The following is a 20,510-nucleotide window of genomic DNA, read 5'->3' on the forward strand; positions in this document are numbered from 1 at the left end:
GGTTTTCACCCATTCCACAATTCTATGGGAGTAGTCGAAACTGATTTAGAAGGTACTAAGTTCAGTACATATACTGCTGTTTCCAGAGCATATCCCCAAAACGAATTTGGTAATTCTGAATAACTCATCATCGATCTAACCATTTCCATAAGAGTCCTATTCCTTCGTTCTGCCACACCATTCTGTTGGGGTGTTCCAGGTGCAGACAATTGGGATTGAATCCCGACTTCTAATAAGTAATTCCTAAACTCTCTTAAGAGGTATTCACCACCACGATCAGACCGTAGTGTCTTGATACTTTTACCTAGTCATTTCTCCACATCAGCCTTGTATTCTTTGAACTTATCAAAGCACTCGGACTTGCGGCGCATTAGGTAAATGTATCCGTATCTTGAATAATCATCTATAAAAGAGACGAAATATTCAAAACCACCTCTTGCCTGGACAGACATAGGACCACACAAATCAGAATGAACCAATTCTAACACTTCTTTGGCTCTATACCCCTTGGCCTTGAACGACCTCTTGGTCATTTTACCTTCCAAGAAAGATTCACAAGTTGGAAAATTTTCCAACTCTAATGAACCCAAAAGTCCATCGGCTATAAGTCTCTGAATCCTACTTAAGTTAATATGACCTAGCCTTAGATACCAAAGATATGCTTGGTTCATTTCCGAAGGTTCTTTTCTCTTATTTGAATTAGAAGATGAGTTATAAATTTCCTTATTTTGCTTTGTGGGAGAAATTGGATTTAATGTATACAAATTGCCAACTAATGCACCAGAACAGATAATCACTTTATTTCTCTTAATAACTACATCGTTACTAAAAGAAACTGAATATCCATCTAAAAATAGTTTAGAAACTGAAATTAAATTCTTTCTAAAACTGGGTACATAAAGACAATTTCTTAAAACCAAATTTCTATTTCTACTAAAAGATAAGTAGACGTCTCCCCCACAACTGCCACTTTAGTAGCATTGCCCATGTGGACATAATCTCCTTGATTAGTCGTCGGGTTTCCGGAACCCCTGCAAGGAATTGCAGACATGATCGATGACTCCGTATCTACACACGGTCTTTGGTAGATAACATCGCTAAACATGTTTCAACAACTAAAGCATGAGATATACCTTTGTTTTAATTCCTACGAGGACATCCAATGTCCTGCCTGCTTGCGGATGAAGCACTTGCCCTTCGACTTCTTTACTCCTGTACTCTGAGATTTATTCACCTTCTTTGCTGAGCCAACTTGTTTCTTCTTCTTCTTTCCTTTCGGTTTAGAAGTAGAACCATTTTCAGCATAGTGAATCTGAGAATTATGGCGAAATAATCCTTCTGCTGCCTGGAGTTCTGTCAGTAGTTCCGCTAATGAATATATCCTCTTATTCATATTATAGTTTAGGTGGAACTGATCAAAACTTCTAGGTAGTGTTTGGAGGATCATATCGATCTGGGTTTCCCCATCAATTTCACCTCAAAGGATTTGTATTTCGTTCAGATAAGCCATCATCTTTGGGATATGATCCCTCACAGGAGTACCCTCTTGCATGGTGGCTGTCATTATCTTTCTCATGGCTTCTTACCTAGAAGCCATGTCCTGATGACCAAAGAGTTCCTTGAGATTGTTCATGATATCATAAGCTGTTGGTAAATATTGATGCTGATGTTGTAATACATTTGACATTGAAGCCAAAATGTAACACCGCGCCATCTCATCTGCTTTTACCCATTTCTTATGATATTCAATCTCCTCTTGGGTAGATTCACCATTGGGTGCATCAGGGCAAGTCTCAGTCAGTACAAATTTATAACTTTCAGCAGTAAGAACAATGTCCAGGTTTCTTTTCCAATCTATGTAGTTAGGACCAGTAAGTCTATTCTGTTGTAGTATGATGGACAGTGGGTTGAAAGTCATCCTAAGAATCACAAATAACTTTTGGTCAGGACTCTAAATTTAGAATAATATTGATTCCTCAAACAATACTATTATAAATGAACCAACACCTTAAAACACCGTGAATTTTGTATGCCATGTTAGTGTGGACGTATACAAATTCAACATTTGTAAAAGGAGGGTTTTAACCCATTAATTTTATTATCTTGTCAACCTAACTTTTTGACAAATAAAATTAATAGTTGGTGTCTTTTGGTCACACAAATAATAGCAGTGACTCCGATGGGGAGGATACTATTAGATGTGTCTAAGTGTATACCATTACTTGACACTAAGTCCATTAATAAGATTATGCCCCTTCCGTTGGGAAAGATCACACGCTCTTAATTAACTTCCTATAGTCATCCAAAATGGAAGTCTATTCTAGTGATCCACAAACAAGCTCATCCGTTATGGAGGAAGGCACTCAGAGCCAACGCGCAAGCTTGTTTGCATCACTTACAAACCAGTAATGGAGACCATGGGATTTACTTAAAAATCCCTCTCCCACTTAGTTATTTATAAATGAGGAATTTTACCTATGCTAGCCTACTAAACAAGTATACTAACATGCACACACAGCACAATATAAAAGCAATAAATAGAAAAATCTAATTTTTAACTATTATGGCTTTTATCTTTGGTTGTCCTCCGTGTGTTGTCATCCCAAGCTGCTGCAATATTTGGCCACTGCCACTGGGTCTAGCTGTCGCATCCATCTTGTTCCTTATTCCGCTACGCTTCTGGTCCTTCGAGAGTTTCACGCTTTACAAGATTTGATTTGCGACATAAATAGAATTTTATAATTTTTGATCCTATATTCCATAAAAGGAATGTACATGTATCTAGATCAAAAATAAAATCCTAATAAAACTAAATATAGCTCCTGCTGTATTTTATAATACAATCATGTACACGCAAATAAATGCCCTTGACATGTCCAAGGGTCCAATCACACACATAATAATTAAAAGTCATAATAGTTGGATCCTACATCCAAAGAGTTAGGATATCCTACTATTATCCTGCCTAAATTATGTATGACATGTGCATAATTATTCTAAATACCAAATACACAGAGGCAAAACCCTAGCTCTGATACCAATTGTTGGTTGCTACTCGGAAAACCTAGAGGTTCCACTGTACAAAAATTTTGTACATAGGTCTGAACCTTTTCCTAGCTACCATGTGTTCTTTTAAATTAAATTTTGGATTGCCTGCGGAACTTAACACGTTTGATCCAAAACTTAATCTATTTGTTCTTTTAGGTTTAGACTTGGATCTCCTGCGGAACTTAACACGTTCGACCCAAATCACCTTAAGTTATTAATTCCATTAAATATTAATTTCCATAATTGGTTCCCAGTACTGACGTGGCGAGGCACATGACCTTCTTGGATATGGGAGCAACCACCACCGACTAGACAAAACCTTTTATAGAAAGTTAATATTTAATTTCCTAAAATAACTTTAGGTTAACCGAAGAGAACAATCAAATCACAAGGAAAAATAAAACAAAAGTGTAACGACCACCCTTCTTACTACTACTACTACCTAAGAGTGACCGTTACTTAACTACTAACTCTACTTAACCGGTATGATTAAAAACCACATGGAAACCCTACCGAAAAATTTCGGCAGAATCTCCCCTGTACCGGTGACCATATTCAATAATACATGCAATATATACTCAGCCACAAGCGGTTGGAACACATATCAATCAACCACGGAGTATAATAAGTATCAAACACACAAATATCTACTTTCTAAACTGAACTCATCCTACATGCAATCTAAACAGAATAATCTCAATTGACATGAACTTAAAATACAACTCAAATGTTTACAATAACTAAAATGCGAAAACTAAAATTAAAACTTCTTTCCTAATCCCAAGGCTTCCATAGTCCTGGCATCACACATCCTTCGAACACCTCCTTATCGCCTTCATTTCTATATCTTTTCCTTTCCTTTATCTGTAGTAAGAGGAAGTGCAGTCTATAAGCAAAATTTTCTTAGTAAGCGCTATCTAACTCACAAAAATATGAATATGCATGTATACAGAATGAAACTAGAAACTATATGCTCTAAAAAAAAGTAAAGCATAAACTTAGCTGCTCATGTCAAACTAATAGCAAAGAAAATCTAAAGAAATCTACTCATGTAATTCTAATAACTAATCATACTATACAAGGATAAAACTGCATGCTGAAAGATAAAGCTAATCATGCTAAATATCAAATCAGGAAACAAACAAAACTAATACTGCATGCTAGAATTCAAAAGTACTAAACTTACTGATTCTAAGCATATGTGAAACTCGTTTCCTTTGCTCCAAATCTTCTACTTGGTTTAGAACTTATTCTTTAATACTTTTGTTCTAAACTTATTCTTTAATACTTTTGTACTGATGTGAAACTTATTTTACTTGTTCAAAAGCTTATACTTTTAATACTTCAAAATAATAATCAACTTCTCTTGGGCCCGGCAACTGTACTTGCTTTTACTATCGTAATGACCCGACACATTTGGCGGCCCATTTGGCGACCCTATGGTCGTCGACCGTCGACCGTCGGCCGTGCCGTTACTACTAGGTTATCTAAACCTAGGGACGACTATGGGAGCCCAACCCAAGGACAACTGAGAGTCCAGTACAGTGCCACTGATAAAAGTAAAATACTTGTTATCCTTTAATACTTCTAATATATAATGCCTCGGCATTTTAATAAGCACCTTGTGTGCCAAAATCTCTAAAGTCTTAACTTTGGGATCTACTTAAGGTCTTGGCCTTTTTCTTTCTTTTCTTTAATCTTTCTTATACTTTTCTTATAAAAGAATGCTTATTACAAAACTGAAATGTTTAAACAAATTCTAACACTGCAATGCTTAAACAAGATCTGCATACAAGTTTAAACAGAAATCTGCATATTAAGCTTAACTAAAATCTGCATATTAAACTTATCTAAGATCTGCATACTAAGCTTATCTAAAATCTGCATACTAAGCTTAAGAAAATCTGCATACTAAGCTTATCTAAGATCTGCATACTAAGCTTATCAAAAATCTGCATCTTAAGCTTAACTAAAATCTGTATATTAATACTTTATAAAATCTGCATACTATACTTATGAAAAATCTGCATATGAAATGCTTAATAAAATCTACTCTAAGATTGGAGTTCTGCATATTGAGGTAACAAGGAAACTCAAATCTGTATGCTTAAATGGATGGTAGCAAAGAAGCATATCTAAACCACATGCTAGAGTAAAGAACTCACATCTGTATCCTAGAATGAATATAACTAGAAAACATATTCAAACCTCATGCTAGAATAAAGAACCTCAAATCTGTATACTTGAATGAAAGTAGCATATCTAAACCTCAAATATGTATACTTGAATGAAAGTAACATCTCTAAACCTCAAATCTGTATACTTGAATGAAAGTAACATCTCTAAACCTCAAATCTGTATACTTGAATGAAAGTAACATCTCTAAACCTCAAATCTGTATACTTGAATATATCATGTTTTCCATGTTTCTACATCTCCAAAGCTGATAGGTGAAGTAACTACAATAAATTAGATAGATTCGAAACTATTCTTACCAAAATTTAGTTCTGAAACCTAAAACCTTCATAATGAATATGATCAAGCTCTTTCGAGTTAAACCCAACAAATCTGTACAGAACTTTGTAAACGGTAGAGGAATAAGAGCATCCTCATTCAAAGCTTATCTACCCTTAAATCTGTCTAACCTTTTAATTGGGATAGAAAGGAGTAAAACATCATCAAATTCTTTAACACAAATCTGCACTACTAAGGATTACATAACAATCCACTAACATAAACCTCAACATCAATGAAAATTGATTTAAAACTTATTCCTAATTCTGAACATCATAATACTTAATCCTTACAACTTCTTTTCCCTCTCTAAGAATCACGGCAGAACCTGAAATCTGCAGCAATCCTAAATCATCTAATAGCAACCAGTAAGAATCCATGTTCATAGCAATTCAGTGGCCAAATCATAGTAATATAATCTATACCAAGCTGTAATAATTTCAAAGCCAAGAAGAAAACTAATTCCCTAACAATACACAATTGTTTACAACATAACCCGTAAGCCACAAATACAACAACAAGAAGCCAGCACCATATCATGAGCAATAAGTGCAGCAATCGAAAACTTCCAAAATCTGTCCCAATACATGCCTAACGAATTTAAGAACATAACTCAAGGATACATCAAAACTCTCGGCAGCAAGCACAAACCATCAACCTTCATAGAAATTTCGAAAACAAAAGGAATAGGAATCCGGAACTATCCTACTGCAGGTGAGTAGCAACTTACCATGATTCTTGAATTCAAACCGAAGGAGAAAACCTCTAGGGTTCACGGAGAAACTTCAAATTTCAACCCTTCCTCGTGCCCACGAGCTCTCTTCAACGAGGAGACCTCGAATCTGTGAAGAACCGACGGAGAGAAGTGCTCGCCGGCCGCCGGAGACGAAGCCCTAGCTTCGTTTTCGTCCGAGAAGGAATCGCCGTCGCGAGAGGAGAAGAGAGGTTCGGGTGAGGAAAGTTTAGGGTTTGGGAAAACAACTTAAACCTTTTCTTATAACTAAGATTTTTATTAATTACTATACCTTAAATATTATTCACTCTTTCCATAATCAACAAAACCCGCTGGCATAGTTGGTCAGCTGGGTTTTGCTCGAAGCCACAGGTCTGGGCTTCGAATCCTCAGCCGTGCTCCCTTTTCCCCAATTTATTTTAAATGTTCCAACTTCTGCTTAAATGGAATTTTTCTCCTTATTTAATAAGAAACGATCGTTGGATCAGTTGGTTGGCCGCGTTTTGCTTAAGGCGCAGCTCGTGGGTTCGAAACTCGGCTGCAACCATTTTTCTTCCTATTTATTTCCTATTCATTAACTACTGCTTAAATAGAATATTTCTCCTTCTTTAATAAGAAACACCCGATGGATCAGTTGGCTAACTAGATTTGGTTAAGGCTCGGTTCGGGTCCGAGGTCCATGGTTCGAACCTCGACTTGAGCAATTTTTTGTCGAAACTTCCTTCGTTTAGTAAAAATACCAAACAACCTCCAAAAATTGCATAAAAATACTCTAAAAATTTTAAAAATCTATAGAATTTTTCTAAAGTATTTCTAGATTTTAATAAGATCTTTTAGGACTCCAAATCATGATATTTGGGGTGTTACAAAAAGAACACAACATCGAAAAACATATTCGAAATACTAAATAGTATGTCTCTTGTATTTGGTATTATTTCCATAAATAACTAGTATGATGCGGATAAGGAAAAACTACTAGTTATACCTTCTAGAAAGACCTCTTGATCTTCTACCATATTCCTCTTCTAACCTCGGACGTTGTGTGGGCAACGATCTTCCGAGATGAGAAATCACCAACCACCTTCTTCTCCTCCTAGCTAGGTTCGGCCACAATGAGATAGCTTCACCAAGGAAGAAGAAAACCACCAACCAAGCTCCAAGGGATGAAGACTTTCTCTCCTTCTTCTTCTTCTTCTTCAAGGGGTAATCGGCCACCACCAAAAGCTCCAAGGATGGCAGAGTTTCGGCCACCACAAAGAGGAAGAGAGGGAGAGGGTATGGCCGGCCACACCAAGGAATAAGAGAGGGAGGAAAAATAATAGAGAGTGTTGGTGCGGGAAGCATCCGACGATCGAACCTGAGTTTTGATAATGACAAAGGATTCAAAGTTAAGGGTTATTGTTATCTAACATGTTGAATGAGCATTTCAAGAAAGTCCTAACTGCGGTTAGGCAAAGGTGAAAATCCTAAGGGGTGGTAACCTTAGGTCCTAGGGGGCGGTAACCCTAGGTGGAGGAAAACCCTAAGGGGCGGTAACCTTAGGTCCTAGGGGGCGGTAACCCTAGGTGGAGAAAAACCCTAGGGGGCGGTAACCCTAGGTCCTAGGGGGTGGTAACCCTAGGCGAAAAGTCCAGTCGGTCTGGAGGACCGGACTGGCATCAGGTAAAACTCCTGAGGGAGTAGGTGAGGACGCGTTCCCCGTAGAGGGAACAGTAGGCGTCGGGTCGACCTAGGGTTTTCGGTAGGAAATCCGAAGTCAGACTCGGACAGTCAAAAGACTATCAGTTCCTTTTCTACTTATGAATTATCAGATACTAATGTTGTTTTGCAGGGTATACTATGCTCGGACTAACCTTGTTTTGCAGGAGAAGCGACTCCTGGAAAAAGGGGGTCCGGGCACCCGGAAGGGATCCTGGCGCCCGGAGGTCCGGGCGCCCGGAACAGGTCCGGGCGCCCGGGACCAACCTTTATCCCTGCGCGAAAACTGATACGTGGCACAACCTGGTTGGCCGTCCACGTCACACTCCAGGCGCCCGGAAAGGACCCAGGCGCCCGGAACCTCATATAAAAGGAGGGTTGAGGTGCAACTTCACAACAACTTTCTCTCAAGCAATCTTCTGCAACACGCTGCGAACACGACCTTCCCAAGCGCCGCAAGAACACCCCCGACGACCCGAAGCTTCAGATTTAATCCTGTGTTGTCGGTACATTTTTTAATTACTGCTTAATCTGTAATTAGATTGTAATAATCTTACGAACTATAGTTGTTGCCCACCGGAAGCGATCAAAGATCGCGGGCCTTCGAGTAGGAGCCGAGATAGACTCCGAACGAAGTAAATAGCCTGTCTCTTTGTGTATTTTGTTTATTTTCCACTGCGCTACTGAATTTACGTTTCTGAGATTTCGATAATCGAACGAAATAGCCACGAGTGCTATTCACCCCCCCTCTAGCGCTTTCGATCCATCAATTGGTATCAGAGCGGGGTCATTTTGAATAGGTGCAACCACCATTCAAATTTTTTTTTTCGTGGTATTTTTAGGTTTTCGGAGTCAATTAGAAATTAGCTTCATAGCTATATTCTAATTATATTTTTTTTTCTTTCGAAACAGTTTTCTGCTCGGAGTTGGTGCAACACCACCCGAGTTCGTGATTCATTTTTCTTCCCTCCGCACTACTAATCTAGGACCAAGTCCTGGGACATTTTTGTTGGTTGTTTTTCAGTTTAATCTGAAATGGCCCTTCAAGAAGGATACAGTACAGCCCGCCCTCCGCTATTCACCTGAGACGATTTCGGATACTGGAAGGGTCGGATGGAGGCATACCTCCAGACTCACTTTGAAGTCTGGATGATTGTCAAAACCGGACTCCAACTACCATTTGATAGCGCCGGCAAATCACTACCGTACGAGGACTGGGATGCATCCTTGATCAAGAAGGTGGAAGCTAATGCCAAGGCTACCTGCACCCTCCAGTGTGGCCTATCAAAAGAAGAACTCAACCGCGTCGGCCCCTTCAACAGTGCCAAAGAGATGTGGGATAAGCTAATTGAACTTCACAAAGGGACATCCGACACCAAAGTAAGTAAAAGAGACCTTATTTTTAATAAATTATTTAACATCAAATTGCAGGAAGGTGAAACAGTGGCCCAACTTCATGCCTGGATTCAAGATCTGCTCAATGGTCTTCATGCAATTGGACAGAAGGTAGACAACCGGGACATCATAAGGTATTCGCTAAACACCTTTCCAAGGAACACCTTGTGGGCATCCATGGTAGATGCCTACAAGGTATCCAAGGATTTATCTACCATTAAATTAGATAAACTATTTTCATAATTAGAACTTCACGAACAGACTAATGCACGCCCAACCGAGAAAGGATTGGCTTTGGTTGAAGGAACTGGAAGATCGCGTGAATCAAAAATGAAGCGGAGAATCGAACCTGAGTCAGAAGAAGAACCAGATTCGGAAGACGATGATGAAATTACAACTGAGATAGTCAACCTAGTAAAGAAGCTCTACAAAAAGAACGGCTTCAATAAGAAGGATCTCAGAAAGGCCATCCAGTCTAAAGAAGCCCAACCAAGCTCGAAGGTAAAATTCGAAGTGACCTGTTACGGGTGCAATCAGAAGGGTCACATCAAGGCAAACTGCCCGAACCAGAAGGATCCAAAGAAACCCAAAAGAAAGAAGGCACTGAAGGCGACATGGGACGAGTCTTCTTTCGAGGAATCCGATGACGAAGAACTAGAACAGACGAACTTTCTCGCATTGACAGCCCGGGACTACACCAACAGATCTGGAACTGAGGACGATTCAGAAGCCGAGTCCGAGAGAAGTCACGGATCCGCATCCGTTTCCGAAGGGCCGAACCCCTCTGTAAGTGAAAGTCGTTTATATAGTTTAATTAATTATTTAATGCATAAAGTAGCTAAGTCCAAGATTCGAATCAAAGTGCTTCTAAAGGAGGTAACACTCCTTAAAGAAACGCCTAACAACGAATCCTTAACTGATCAAGTTCAGACTGGAACCTCAACTCAAGTTCAAAAACTTGAGGAAGAGAATTCCAATCTGAAAAGTCAAGTCAAGGATTTAAAAACAACCCTAGAACGATTTTCCTTGGGATCCAAGAATCTTGACTTGATTCTTGGAACACAAAGGGCAATCTATAATCGAACTGGACTAGGATATAAAAAGAAATATAAATCTTACCTATCCTTAATAAACAAATCAAATAGTAAATCAGTCCAAGCATAGGTTGCCAAGTCCAACCTGATCAATCAAGTAGAACTTGGACATTATTGTGTTCCTAAGGATCAAATACATTACCTCGAAAGACCTTATCGAGGCTATGATCCAGGGGGAGCTAGCAGAAAAACAATTAAAATTAATAGTTAAATTTTGAAATCATAACTTTTTAATTAAAATTTAAAACAATTCGTAACTAAATTTAAAATTCAAATTCAAATTCGTAATTAGATTTAAAATTTAAAACAATTCGTAACTAAATTTAAAATTCTAAGTCAAAATTCAATTTAAATAAAAAAAAATAAAAAAATAAAAAAATAAAAATCGAAATTAATTAACTAAAATTCAAAACTCAAAAATCAAACAGAAGGAGGGTCCAAACTAACTAGCAACTCCGAAATCAATTTACCCGATAGGGTAACCAAACCTAATCTACCCGAAAAGGGTAAACAAGAGTAGATTACCCAGCTGGGTAAATAAGGATAGATTAAAAAGGGTTAAATTTAACTGGAAGCACAGTACTGGTGAAGTTTTTGGATGATAGTACGTTGGGAAAGCTTGGGCATCGCATGTCTAAGAAGATATGGTTTCGACCTGGTGCATTTGGCCAAGTAGAACTAACCGAAGCTACCCTTAAATGGATCCTAACCAGTTAGACCAAGGTTTAGTATTAAGTTCAATGGGTATGACTATTTGGAAAACCTCAAAGGCTTGGTTACTTTAATGAGCTCCTTGTGACTCACCATAGCCCAGAAGTTTATCCAAAGAATGCTTACTTGTTTAACCCAAAGCTAAACCCGAATCTAACATAAAGTTAAACTAAACCCTAAAAAATTGAACCAATTCATCTCACAGAGTAATAGGATCCCCTGATTGAAAACAAAGATCGGGTGAGATGATTAAGAAAAATAAACTAAGTTAAATATTTTCAAAAATTAACTTAACTTAAACTTTTTCAAAATTAACTTAACTTAAAACATTTTCAAAATTAACTTAACTTAAACATTTTCAAAATTAACTTAACTTAAATATTTTCAAAATTAAATTAACTTAAACATTTTCAAAAATTAAACTAACTTAAATATTTTCAAAATTAAACTAACTTAAATATTTTCAAAATTAAATTAACTTAAATATTTTCAAAATTAAATTAACTTAAAAATTTTCAAAAATAAACTAACTTAAAACATTTTCAAAATTAACTTAACTTAAATATTTTCAAAATTAAAATTAACTTAAACATTTTCAAAATTAAAATTAAATTAACTTAAACATTTTCAAAATCAAAATTAAATTAAATTAAATATTTTCACTAACTTAAACATTTTCAAAAATTAAACTAACTTAAATATTTTCAAAATTAAATTAACTTAAACATTTTCAAAATTAAAATTAAATTAACTTAAACATTTTCAAAATTAGACTAACTTAAACATTTTATACCTTCAAAATTAAAATTAACTTAAATATTTTCAAAATCAAAATTAACTTAACTTAAATATTTAAAAAAAAAAAAGGTCAAAAACCAGGGGCGGGCGCCCCTGGTATTCGGACCCAGGGCGCCCGGAGAGAACCCGGGCGCCCCGCCTCACACGACCCTGGGCGCCCGGAACCAGTCCGGGCGCCCGGACTCCCTTATAAATAGGGGGCTGGGGGCGCCCCCTACCCTTGCACCTTCAAGTTTTCCTTAAGCCTTTCCGGCTTCATTGCGAACACTTACAAATTAAAATTTTTCGTGGTTAATACGGAGTCTCGAGTCAACCGAGGTCGTCAGCTCTAAAATTTCTTACGATGGCTCCTCGGTAAAAATTTCTATCCCTTCCAACTTTATTCCAAAATTATAACGCTTATTTACCTTCTTAGTATAATATTTGTTTTGAAACTTAGGAAGCGTTCTAAATCTGGTGCTGGGCCCTCTACACCTAGCATTGACCCTAGGTTTCCCACCGATGAACTTAGGATTAAGTTTGAATCAACAACTTACATGGCCATTAGAACCAAGTGTATAGATAGAACGTTCTTTCTACGCTCTTGTGTTCCAGCCTTCGAGGCTATAAACCACTATAGGTTGCGGAATCTTGTTGAGTGCACCAGCCCAGTAAACATTAGTTTATGTGACGAATTTTATAACAACCTAGTAAAAATAGACGACCTTACTTATACCACTAGGGCAGCCGGGACGGATATCACACTATCCCCCACTATCATTCGTGAGTTTCTAGGGTTGCGAGAGTCGCCCTGCACCTTTCTCTGCTATCCTCCCAGAGAGTTACCTTTTGGAGCTCCCTACTCACACATCACCTTAGATACGATCTACTCATATTTCTTTGAGGACCAGCGTGATCCCACTGAGACCCAGTTTAGGTCAGTGACCCTTAGAGTTCAGGATTACGCCCTTTATAGGGTCCTGATCTTTTGTATTCTACCACTTACCACCCGCGACATTGCAGTGATGCGTCCATTCCACTCCTTTTTACTTTATGCCCTTTGTCATAGATTAGACATAGATATCAGCCTTCACATCTTTTCCACTATCATCTATGCAGCTGGTTTCGTGACCAGCGAACGAGTACACATGCCTTACTGTCACATTCTGACAGCTTACATGTCCTCCTTGCACATTGATATCACCAGAGGTGACACCCGCTTCATGACCGAGTTTGACATCATAGGAGCTAGGAGCTTTTCCCTAGCGAGTATCCATGTAGACGATGAGGGTATCATGTCCTGGCGGAGGGGGGCACACCACCAGCAGGCGGAGGAGGCAGAGCAGGATGAGTTCATGTTGGCACTATTTCCTGAGGAGGCCGCTCCTGCCCCACCACCACATCGAGCACCCCGCCCAGCTCACCGCACTCTAGCCGATCGAGTATCCGGACTAGAGAGAGCTATGTCAAGCCTCTAGCACGAGAGCTCCGAGTTTCATCGGGACATACGGCGAGAGGTCTCCGATCTTCGACGAGAGGTCCGACAGGAGGTCTCCGACTTACGACGAGACGTACGGCAGGAGCTCTCCGATCTGCGACGAGATCTACGAGAGGATGATCGGGCTCGTCACACCGAGCTCCTGACACTACTCCGGTCGCTGGGTTCCAGACCACCTCCCTCATCATCTCAGTAGCTCCGACTGTAGTTATATTATGACACGAGTACAGCATGTAGCAACACCTTTTATCTATTTTGGCTATTACTTTAGGCTTGATTGACTTTGTCTCAATTTCATAGATCAGGTTTTGTTTGAATATTGCTTTAAAATTATATTTTTATAAATTCTAGGCAAAATCTTGATTTTTCAAAATCCCTACTTTACTAGACTTTCAAATGTTGGACTTAGCCTAGGATTTCCCCCTAGAAATCATGTTCCCCCAGGACTTAGCCAGAGCATCTCACAAACACCTAGGTTTACCTTGATTGTGTTTGTAAAACATAGAACGGTGTGAGATGCATAGGGTACAGCCTGGACTCAAAAATGCTTATTTCTGTGCATCAATATGAGTCTGGGTGTTAAAAACGTTATTAACAGTAATCAAATCAAGTTTTCAAGATCTAAGTGGATCAATCGACTTGACTTGACTAACCAAGTGAACACTGTTGCTTTATAGGCAATCAGAAAGTAGCTAAAGTTTAGACAGTTGGTGAAGGAAATAATAAGTTTATGCATGCCTGTACTTAAGGGATCCGATACCTGATCAAATCAAAACTTGACTCATGCTTGGACTTTAGGGCTCTGATACCTAACCAAAACAAACTAGCAATCTATAAAATAAAATTATTTTTTTCTTTCGAAAAATTTCTGATGTTGAAAATTTTGGTTGAAAATTAAAACTATTTTCCTTACCAACTTATCTTTTGAAAAATGTTGCCTAAAGTCCTTAAAAACTATCCTATTTTTGATATATGGCAAAGGGGGAGAGTAGAGAAATTCAAAGAGAAGATAAACTTATTAAGGATACCACGTAGAGAAATTCAAAGAGATAAACTTATTAAGGGGGAGCTATGCTTTTAGGGAGCTTGTATTAAGAGGGAGCTTCACAAAAGTTTAAGTGTTAGCTTAAATTAGGCGTTCATTTGAATTTATATATTTAAGCTTGCTCACTTAAAAACTTTTTAATACTTATGCATTTGGTTTTACTTAACTTTGAATTTGGATTGCCATAATCAAAAAGGGGGAGATTGTTGGTGCGGGAAGCATCCGACGATCAAACCTAAGTTTTGATAATGGCAAAGGATTCAAAGTTAAGGGTTATTGTTATCTAATATGTTGAATGAGCATTTCAGGAAAGTCCTAACTGCGGTTAGGCAAAGGTGAAAATCCTAAGGGGTGGTAACCTTAGGTCCTAGGGGGTTGTAACCCTAGGTGGAGGAAAACCCTAAGGGGTGGTAACCTTAGGTCCTAGGGGGCGGTAACCCTAGGTGGAGGAAAACCCTAAGGGGCGGTAACCTTAGGTCCTAGGGGGCGGTAACCCTAGGTGGAGAAAAACCCTAGGGGGCGGTAACCCTAGGTCCTAGGGGGTGGTAACCCTAGGCGAAAAGTCCAGTCGGTCTGGAGGACCGGACTGGCATCAGGTAAAACTCCTGAGTGGAGTAGGTGAGGACGCGTTCCCCGTAGAGAGAACAGTAGGCGTCGGGTCGACCTAGGGTTTCCGGTAGGAAATCTGAAGTCAGACTCGGACAGTCAAAAGACTGTCAGTTCCTTTTCTACTTATGAATTATCAGATACTAATGTTGTTTTGCAGGGTATGCTTTGCTCGGACTAACCTTGTTTTGCAAGGGAAGCGACTCTTGGAAAAAGGGGGTCCGGGCGCCCGGAATGGATCCGGGCGCTCGGAGCTCCGGGCGCCCGGAACAGGTCCGGGCGCCCGGGACCAACCTTTATCCCTGCGCGAAAACTGATACGTGGCACAACCTGGTTGGCCGGCCACGTCACACTCCAGGCGCCCGGAAAGGACCCAGGCGCCCGGAACCTCATATAAAAGGAGGGTTGAGGTGTAGCTTCACAACAACTTTCTCTCAAGCAATCTTCTGCAACACGCTGCGAACACGACCTTCCCAAGCGCTGCAAGAACACCCCCGACGACCTGAAGCTTCAGATTTAATCCTTTGTTGTCGGTATATTTTTTAATTACTGCTTAATCTGTAATTAGATTGTAATAATCTTACGAACTATAGTTGTTGCCCACCCGAAGCGATCAAGGATCGCGGGCCTTCGAGTAGGCGCCGAGATAGACTCCGAACGAAGTAAATAGCCTGTCTCTTTGTGTATTTTGTTTACTTTCCGCTGCGCTACTGAATTTACGTTTCTGAGATTTCGATAATCGAACGAAATAGCTACGAGCGCTATTCACCCCCCCTCTAGCGCTTTCGATCCATCAGAGAGTTCTATCATGAAGGCACCCCAACCCCCTCTTTTATATTCCTTAGCCTTGGTAAATTAGGAAATTTAATCTCAATAAAATTTCCTTAATTTTCCTTTATAACAATTAATTAATAAAAATTAAATAAACTTTCCTTAATTGAGATGTTATGGCCGGCCACATCAAGGAGCAAATAAGGAAAAAAATTTCACAAGAAAGAATTAAACTTTCCTTATTTGCTTCCGGAAAACTATAAAATAAAATTTTCCATATTAATCCCTTCATGGTTGATCAAAAGAAAATTTTCATAATTTTAATTTCTCATCATGTGAATAATTTTTAAAGAAAAAATAAAATCTCTCTCCAATCTACAAATAAGGAAAGTGATCTAATCTCTCTCCTTTAATTCTTTTGTAGATCTTTTACAAGAGAGATATTTTAATTTTAATTCTCTATAATAAATCATATCTTCCACATAATAAAAATTAAAATTAAAAATCCTTTTTAATTTAATGTGGTCGACCCCCACTAGCTTGGGTTCAAGCTAGGGCCGGCCACCCACAAGCCATGCTTAGGCCGGCCCTAGCTTGATTTCCAAGCTAGCTTGGCCGGCCCCATTAGGTGGGTATAGAAGGTGGGTATAGGTGGGTATAGTACTCTATAAATAAGAGGCTACGATAGGGACCGAGAGGAGGAATTGGTTTTGGTCTCCCGATAAAATTAAGCATCCCGTGTTCGCCCCGAACACACAACTTAATTTTATCAATGATAATTCATTCCACTAGAGAACTATCATTGAACTACCGCACAAATCCCAAATTACATTTTCGGGCTTCTTCTTATTATGAGTGTGTTAGTCTCCATGTGTTTAAGATATCGAATGTCCACTAATTAAGTGAGTTACTGACAACTCATTTAATTAATATCTTAGTCCAAGAATAGTATCACTCAACCTTATCATCATGTCGGACTAAGTCCACCTGCAGGGTTTAACATGATAATCTTTATGAGCTCATCTTGGGGACATTATCAACCTAGATAACTAGGACACAGTTTCCTTCTATAATCAACAACACACACTATAAGTGATATCATTTCCCAACTTATCGGGCTTATTGATTCATCGAACTAAATCTCACCCATTGATAAATTCAAGAAATAAATATCAAATATATGTGCTTATTATTATATTAGGATTAAGAGCACACACTTCCATAATAACTGAGGTCATTGTTTCTTTATAAAGTCAGTATAAAAGAAACAACCTCTAATGGTCCTACTCAATACACTTTAAGTGTACTAGTGTAATTAAATAGTTAAGATAAACTAATTCCTAATTACACTACGACCTTCCAATGGTTTGTTCCTTTCCATTTTGGTCGTGAGCTACTGTTTATAATTTATAAGGTACTGATAACATCATCTTCTGTATGTGACACCACATACCATGTTATCTACAATATAAATTAATTGAACAACTACAAACAAATGTAGATAATTTGACCAAATGTGATTCTTTAAAACAAATGTTTACAAAAGCTTAGGCTTTCAGTATACACTCCAACACGCGGTAGTTCACGGCTAGAAGAGCAGTGAGGGCGGAGAAGTCGTGCCGCCGCGCAGGCCGCGCGACCCACTCCACCGCAACCTTCCTCGTCGATTGGAGGGAAGAAAAATAGCCACCGTTGGGAAAGGGTTTCGGGAGAAATTCCCCTTCTTTGGACAAGAGAGAGCAGAGCAACTCCGTCCACTCCTCCTCAGGCTCAACTTCTGTCGCCGAGAGAAGGTGGCGCTCGGACTCACAAGGCGTCAAAAGAAGCGTCGCCGGCATAGATTGCTCGAATTCTTCTTCGCCAAACTCCTCTAAGTTCTCCTCTTGACAATAAAGATGATCGAAGAGAGATAAAAGAGCCATTTTTGTGCCACCAAATGGGAGAAGAGAAAATTGGGGTGGAAGTCAGCCAGACCACGGAGGAGGAGAAACTCGATCAAAGATCAGGGAAGGAGGAGGAAGACAAAACAGCGTGATGAGATTGTATAAGGAGAGGGAAAGAAAAATGGGTTAGGGTTCGGGAAGGCTAAGGGGAGAAAATACTGCGCCAAAAATTTTGGCAGAGAGGGAAGGCAAAATACACGGCTGCAATAAAAAAGGGGGAAAATGATGAAAGAATAAAGTGTGTTGTAAAATGGGTTAGCGCCAAAAATGAATATATAAAACAATATAAAAAACACAACGGTTTACAAAACTGTTGTCGTAACCCCTAAAAAATATTTAAAGACAACGGTTTTAGATAACCGTTGTAAAATGCGTTGTTGATTTAAAATAAAATCGCTTAACGACAACAGTTTTTATAAAACTGTTGTCTTTTATTTTTTATGGGAGCTCAAAGATAACGGTTTTATCAAAAACCGTTGTCTTTTATCAAATTCACAACAGTTTCTTCCAAAACCGTTGTCTTTGTGGTGTTGTCTTTTAACATTTTTGTTGTAGTGAGCTTTATAAGGCTGAGTGCCTTTAGGCTCGGTCAGGTTTTGCTCGTCCGAGTGTATATAGGCACACTTGTGCTCTGTCGGCCTTCGCTCGACCTATCATATACTAGAAGCTTCGTAAGGTTGAGTGCCTCTAAGCTCAGTCGGGCTTTGCCCGTCTGAGCGCATATAAGCAAACTCGTGATCAGTCAGTTTTCACCATCTGAGCATGTGCATCGAACTCTTTATTTGGCCATCCTTTATCTTATTGTATATTCGACTTAATACAAGAATCCCCTCATCCTCTCGACCTTAGCTTTCACATCATTGAAAAGGACCTGCTTATCATAACTCATATCACTAGCCTCCCCTTTAAGTCTAGTCAAAGGAGGTGTAGCCGACTGACTAGACTCAAGTTCTAGTTTATTATTTTATATTTATCTTTATTATGCCTAGAAAATTGTGCAACTTTTTAAAATTCTCTTATTAGTAATTGGTTCTTCAATGGAAAGAGAATGTTAGAGGTGCACCAAGATATGGCACACCAACCTAAGTATGATTTGATCCGTTATGTCCATTATAAATGCCCGTTTATGGGTGAGTGTCACGTGGCACTTTCTTCCACTTCTTGAAGCTGTTGGAACCCCAAAGTTATTTTGGTGTGATCAACAAGTTAAGTTAGGTCCTATGTGTTTCTAACCTTGTGTCTAAGTGTGCAGGAGCTTAGGAGCACAGGTACTCGAGCGAAAGATGTAGCTAGCGAAAAGGATGGCATGTGGTGCATCCGAGGGGCGAGGCGCTGTGAAAGAGTACACCGACGGAAAAGAAGGAAGCGTGCAGTGGTTCCGAGGGACGAGAAGTCAGAGCGGAAGACTGCTCGAGGAGAAAGAGACGCAGCTAGCGAGAAGGTTGGCACAGGGTGCGACCGAGGGACTAAGACTGCGGATGAGTACGCTAGCGAACAAGAAGGAAACACGTGGTGATTCCGAGGGACGAGAAACCCGAGCGGAATCCTGCTCGAGAAGACCGGAACTTGGGTTCGGGTGAGCCCTTTTCCGGATGGCAGAGATCACCCAAGCGAGCGGATCCAGAGCAGAAGACCTGGACCAAAGGCGAGCTGAACCGGAGCAGAGAGCCTGGACCAAAAAGTCAACCTAAGTTTGTTGGATCGAGACGCGCTAGAGGGGGGGTGAATAGCGCTCGCGGCTATTTTGTTCGACTATCGGAATCGTAAAACGTTCGTAGAGTAATTAAAGCAGCAGAAAATATAAATAAACACAAACACAGAGACACGGTCGTTTACTTCGTTCGGAGCCTAAGGCGACTCCTACTCGAAGGCCCGCGATCCTTGATCGCTTCCGGTGGGCAACAACTATAAGCTCGATAAACGATTACAAGTTGAAGTACAATAAACGACAGTAATTAATTATACCAACGACAAAGAAATGAAGATTCAGAGCTCCTGGTCGTCGGGCACAAGTAGCAGCACTTTGGAACGTCGTTTGGAGCAGCACGTAGCACTTGAGTCACTTGGAAGAAGATATTCAGAGCTGCTGGTCGAGACCCCTTATAAAGAGGGTTCAAGGCGCCTTACACTGTTCATCAAGGCGCCTTGAACGAGCCGAGTCACCCGCGTGGATCAGCACTGACCTGGTCGAACTCTATCTGGTTCAAGGCGCCTTCAGCCTATCCAAGGCGCCTCCAACCTCCGGTCCAAGGCGCCTTGAACTCCATTCAAGGCGCCTCCAGTCTGCTGCGCTGGCCTGCACCCGAGGCGCCCCAAGCTCCATGGAGGCGCCTCGGACATTGTTCATCCAAGATTGCTCCTTTGTTCTGCAAAATGTGTTAGTCCCAAAACACATACCTGCAAAACAAAGTTAGCACAAGACACATAAAATAAAGTATAGATAGTCTCCGGACTGTCCGAGTCTGGCAAACCCTAGGTCGACCTGACGCCTCTTGTTCCCTACGGGGAACGCGTCCTCACCTACTCCACTCGGGAGATTTACCTGTTTCCTCCGGATCGATTGGACTTTTGCTCAGCACTCGATGCTTCCGGACTTTCTGCTGAACATCCGCTTCACCGGCCAGTTCAGACTTTCACCTGGTTCGCGACACCAGGACTTTCCACCTAGGGTTACCAC

General features: G+C 39.9%; 1 protein-coding gene across 1 annotated transcript; it reads right to left on the minus strand.

The window, feature by feature from the left end:
- Positions 1-5,822: 5,822 nt before the first annotated feature.
- LOC122050200 (cyclin-D3-2-like) lies at positions 5,823-17,812 on the minus strand. The gene is made up of 2 exons (XM_042611128.1): positions 17,455-17,812; positions 5,823-5,917 (listed from the first exon to the last, which is right to left on the minus strand). Exons 1-2 carry the CDS (start codon positions 17,810-17,812, stop codon positions 5,823-5,825), a joined length of 453 nt encoding a protein of 150 aa, XP_042467062.1.
- Between the last annotated feature and the right edge of the window lie 2,698 nt (positions 17,813-20,510).

Source organism: Zingiber officinale, chromosome 3A (genome assembly GCF_018446385.1).
Source record: "Zingiber officinale cultivar Zhangliang chromosome 3A, Zo_v1.1, whole genome shotgun sequence".
Classification (NCBI taxonomy): Eukaryota; Viridiplantae; Streptophyta; class Magnoliopsida; order Zingiberales; family Zingiberaceae; genus Zingiber; species Zingiber officinale.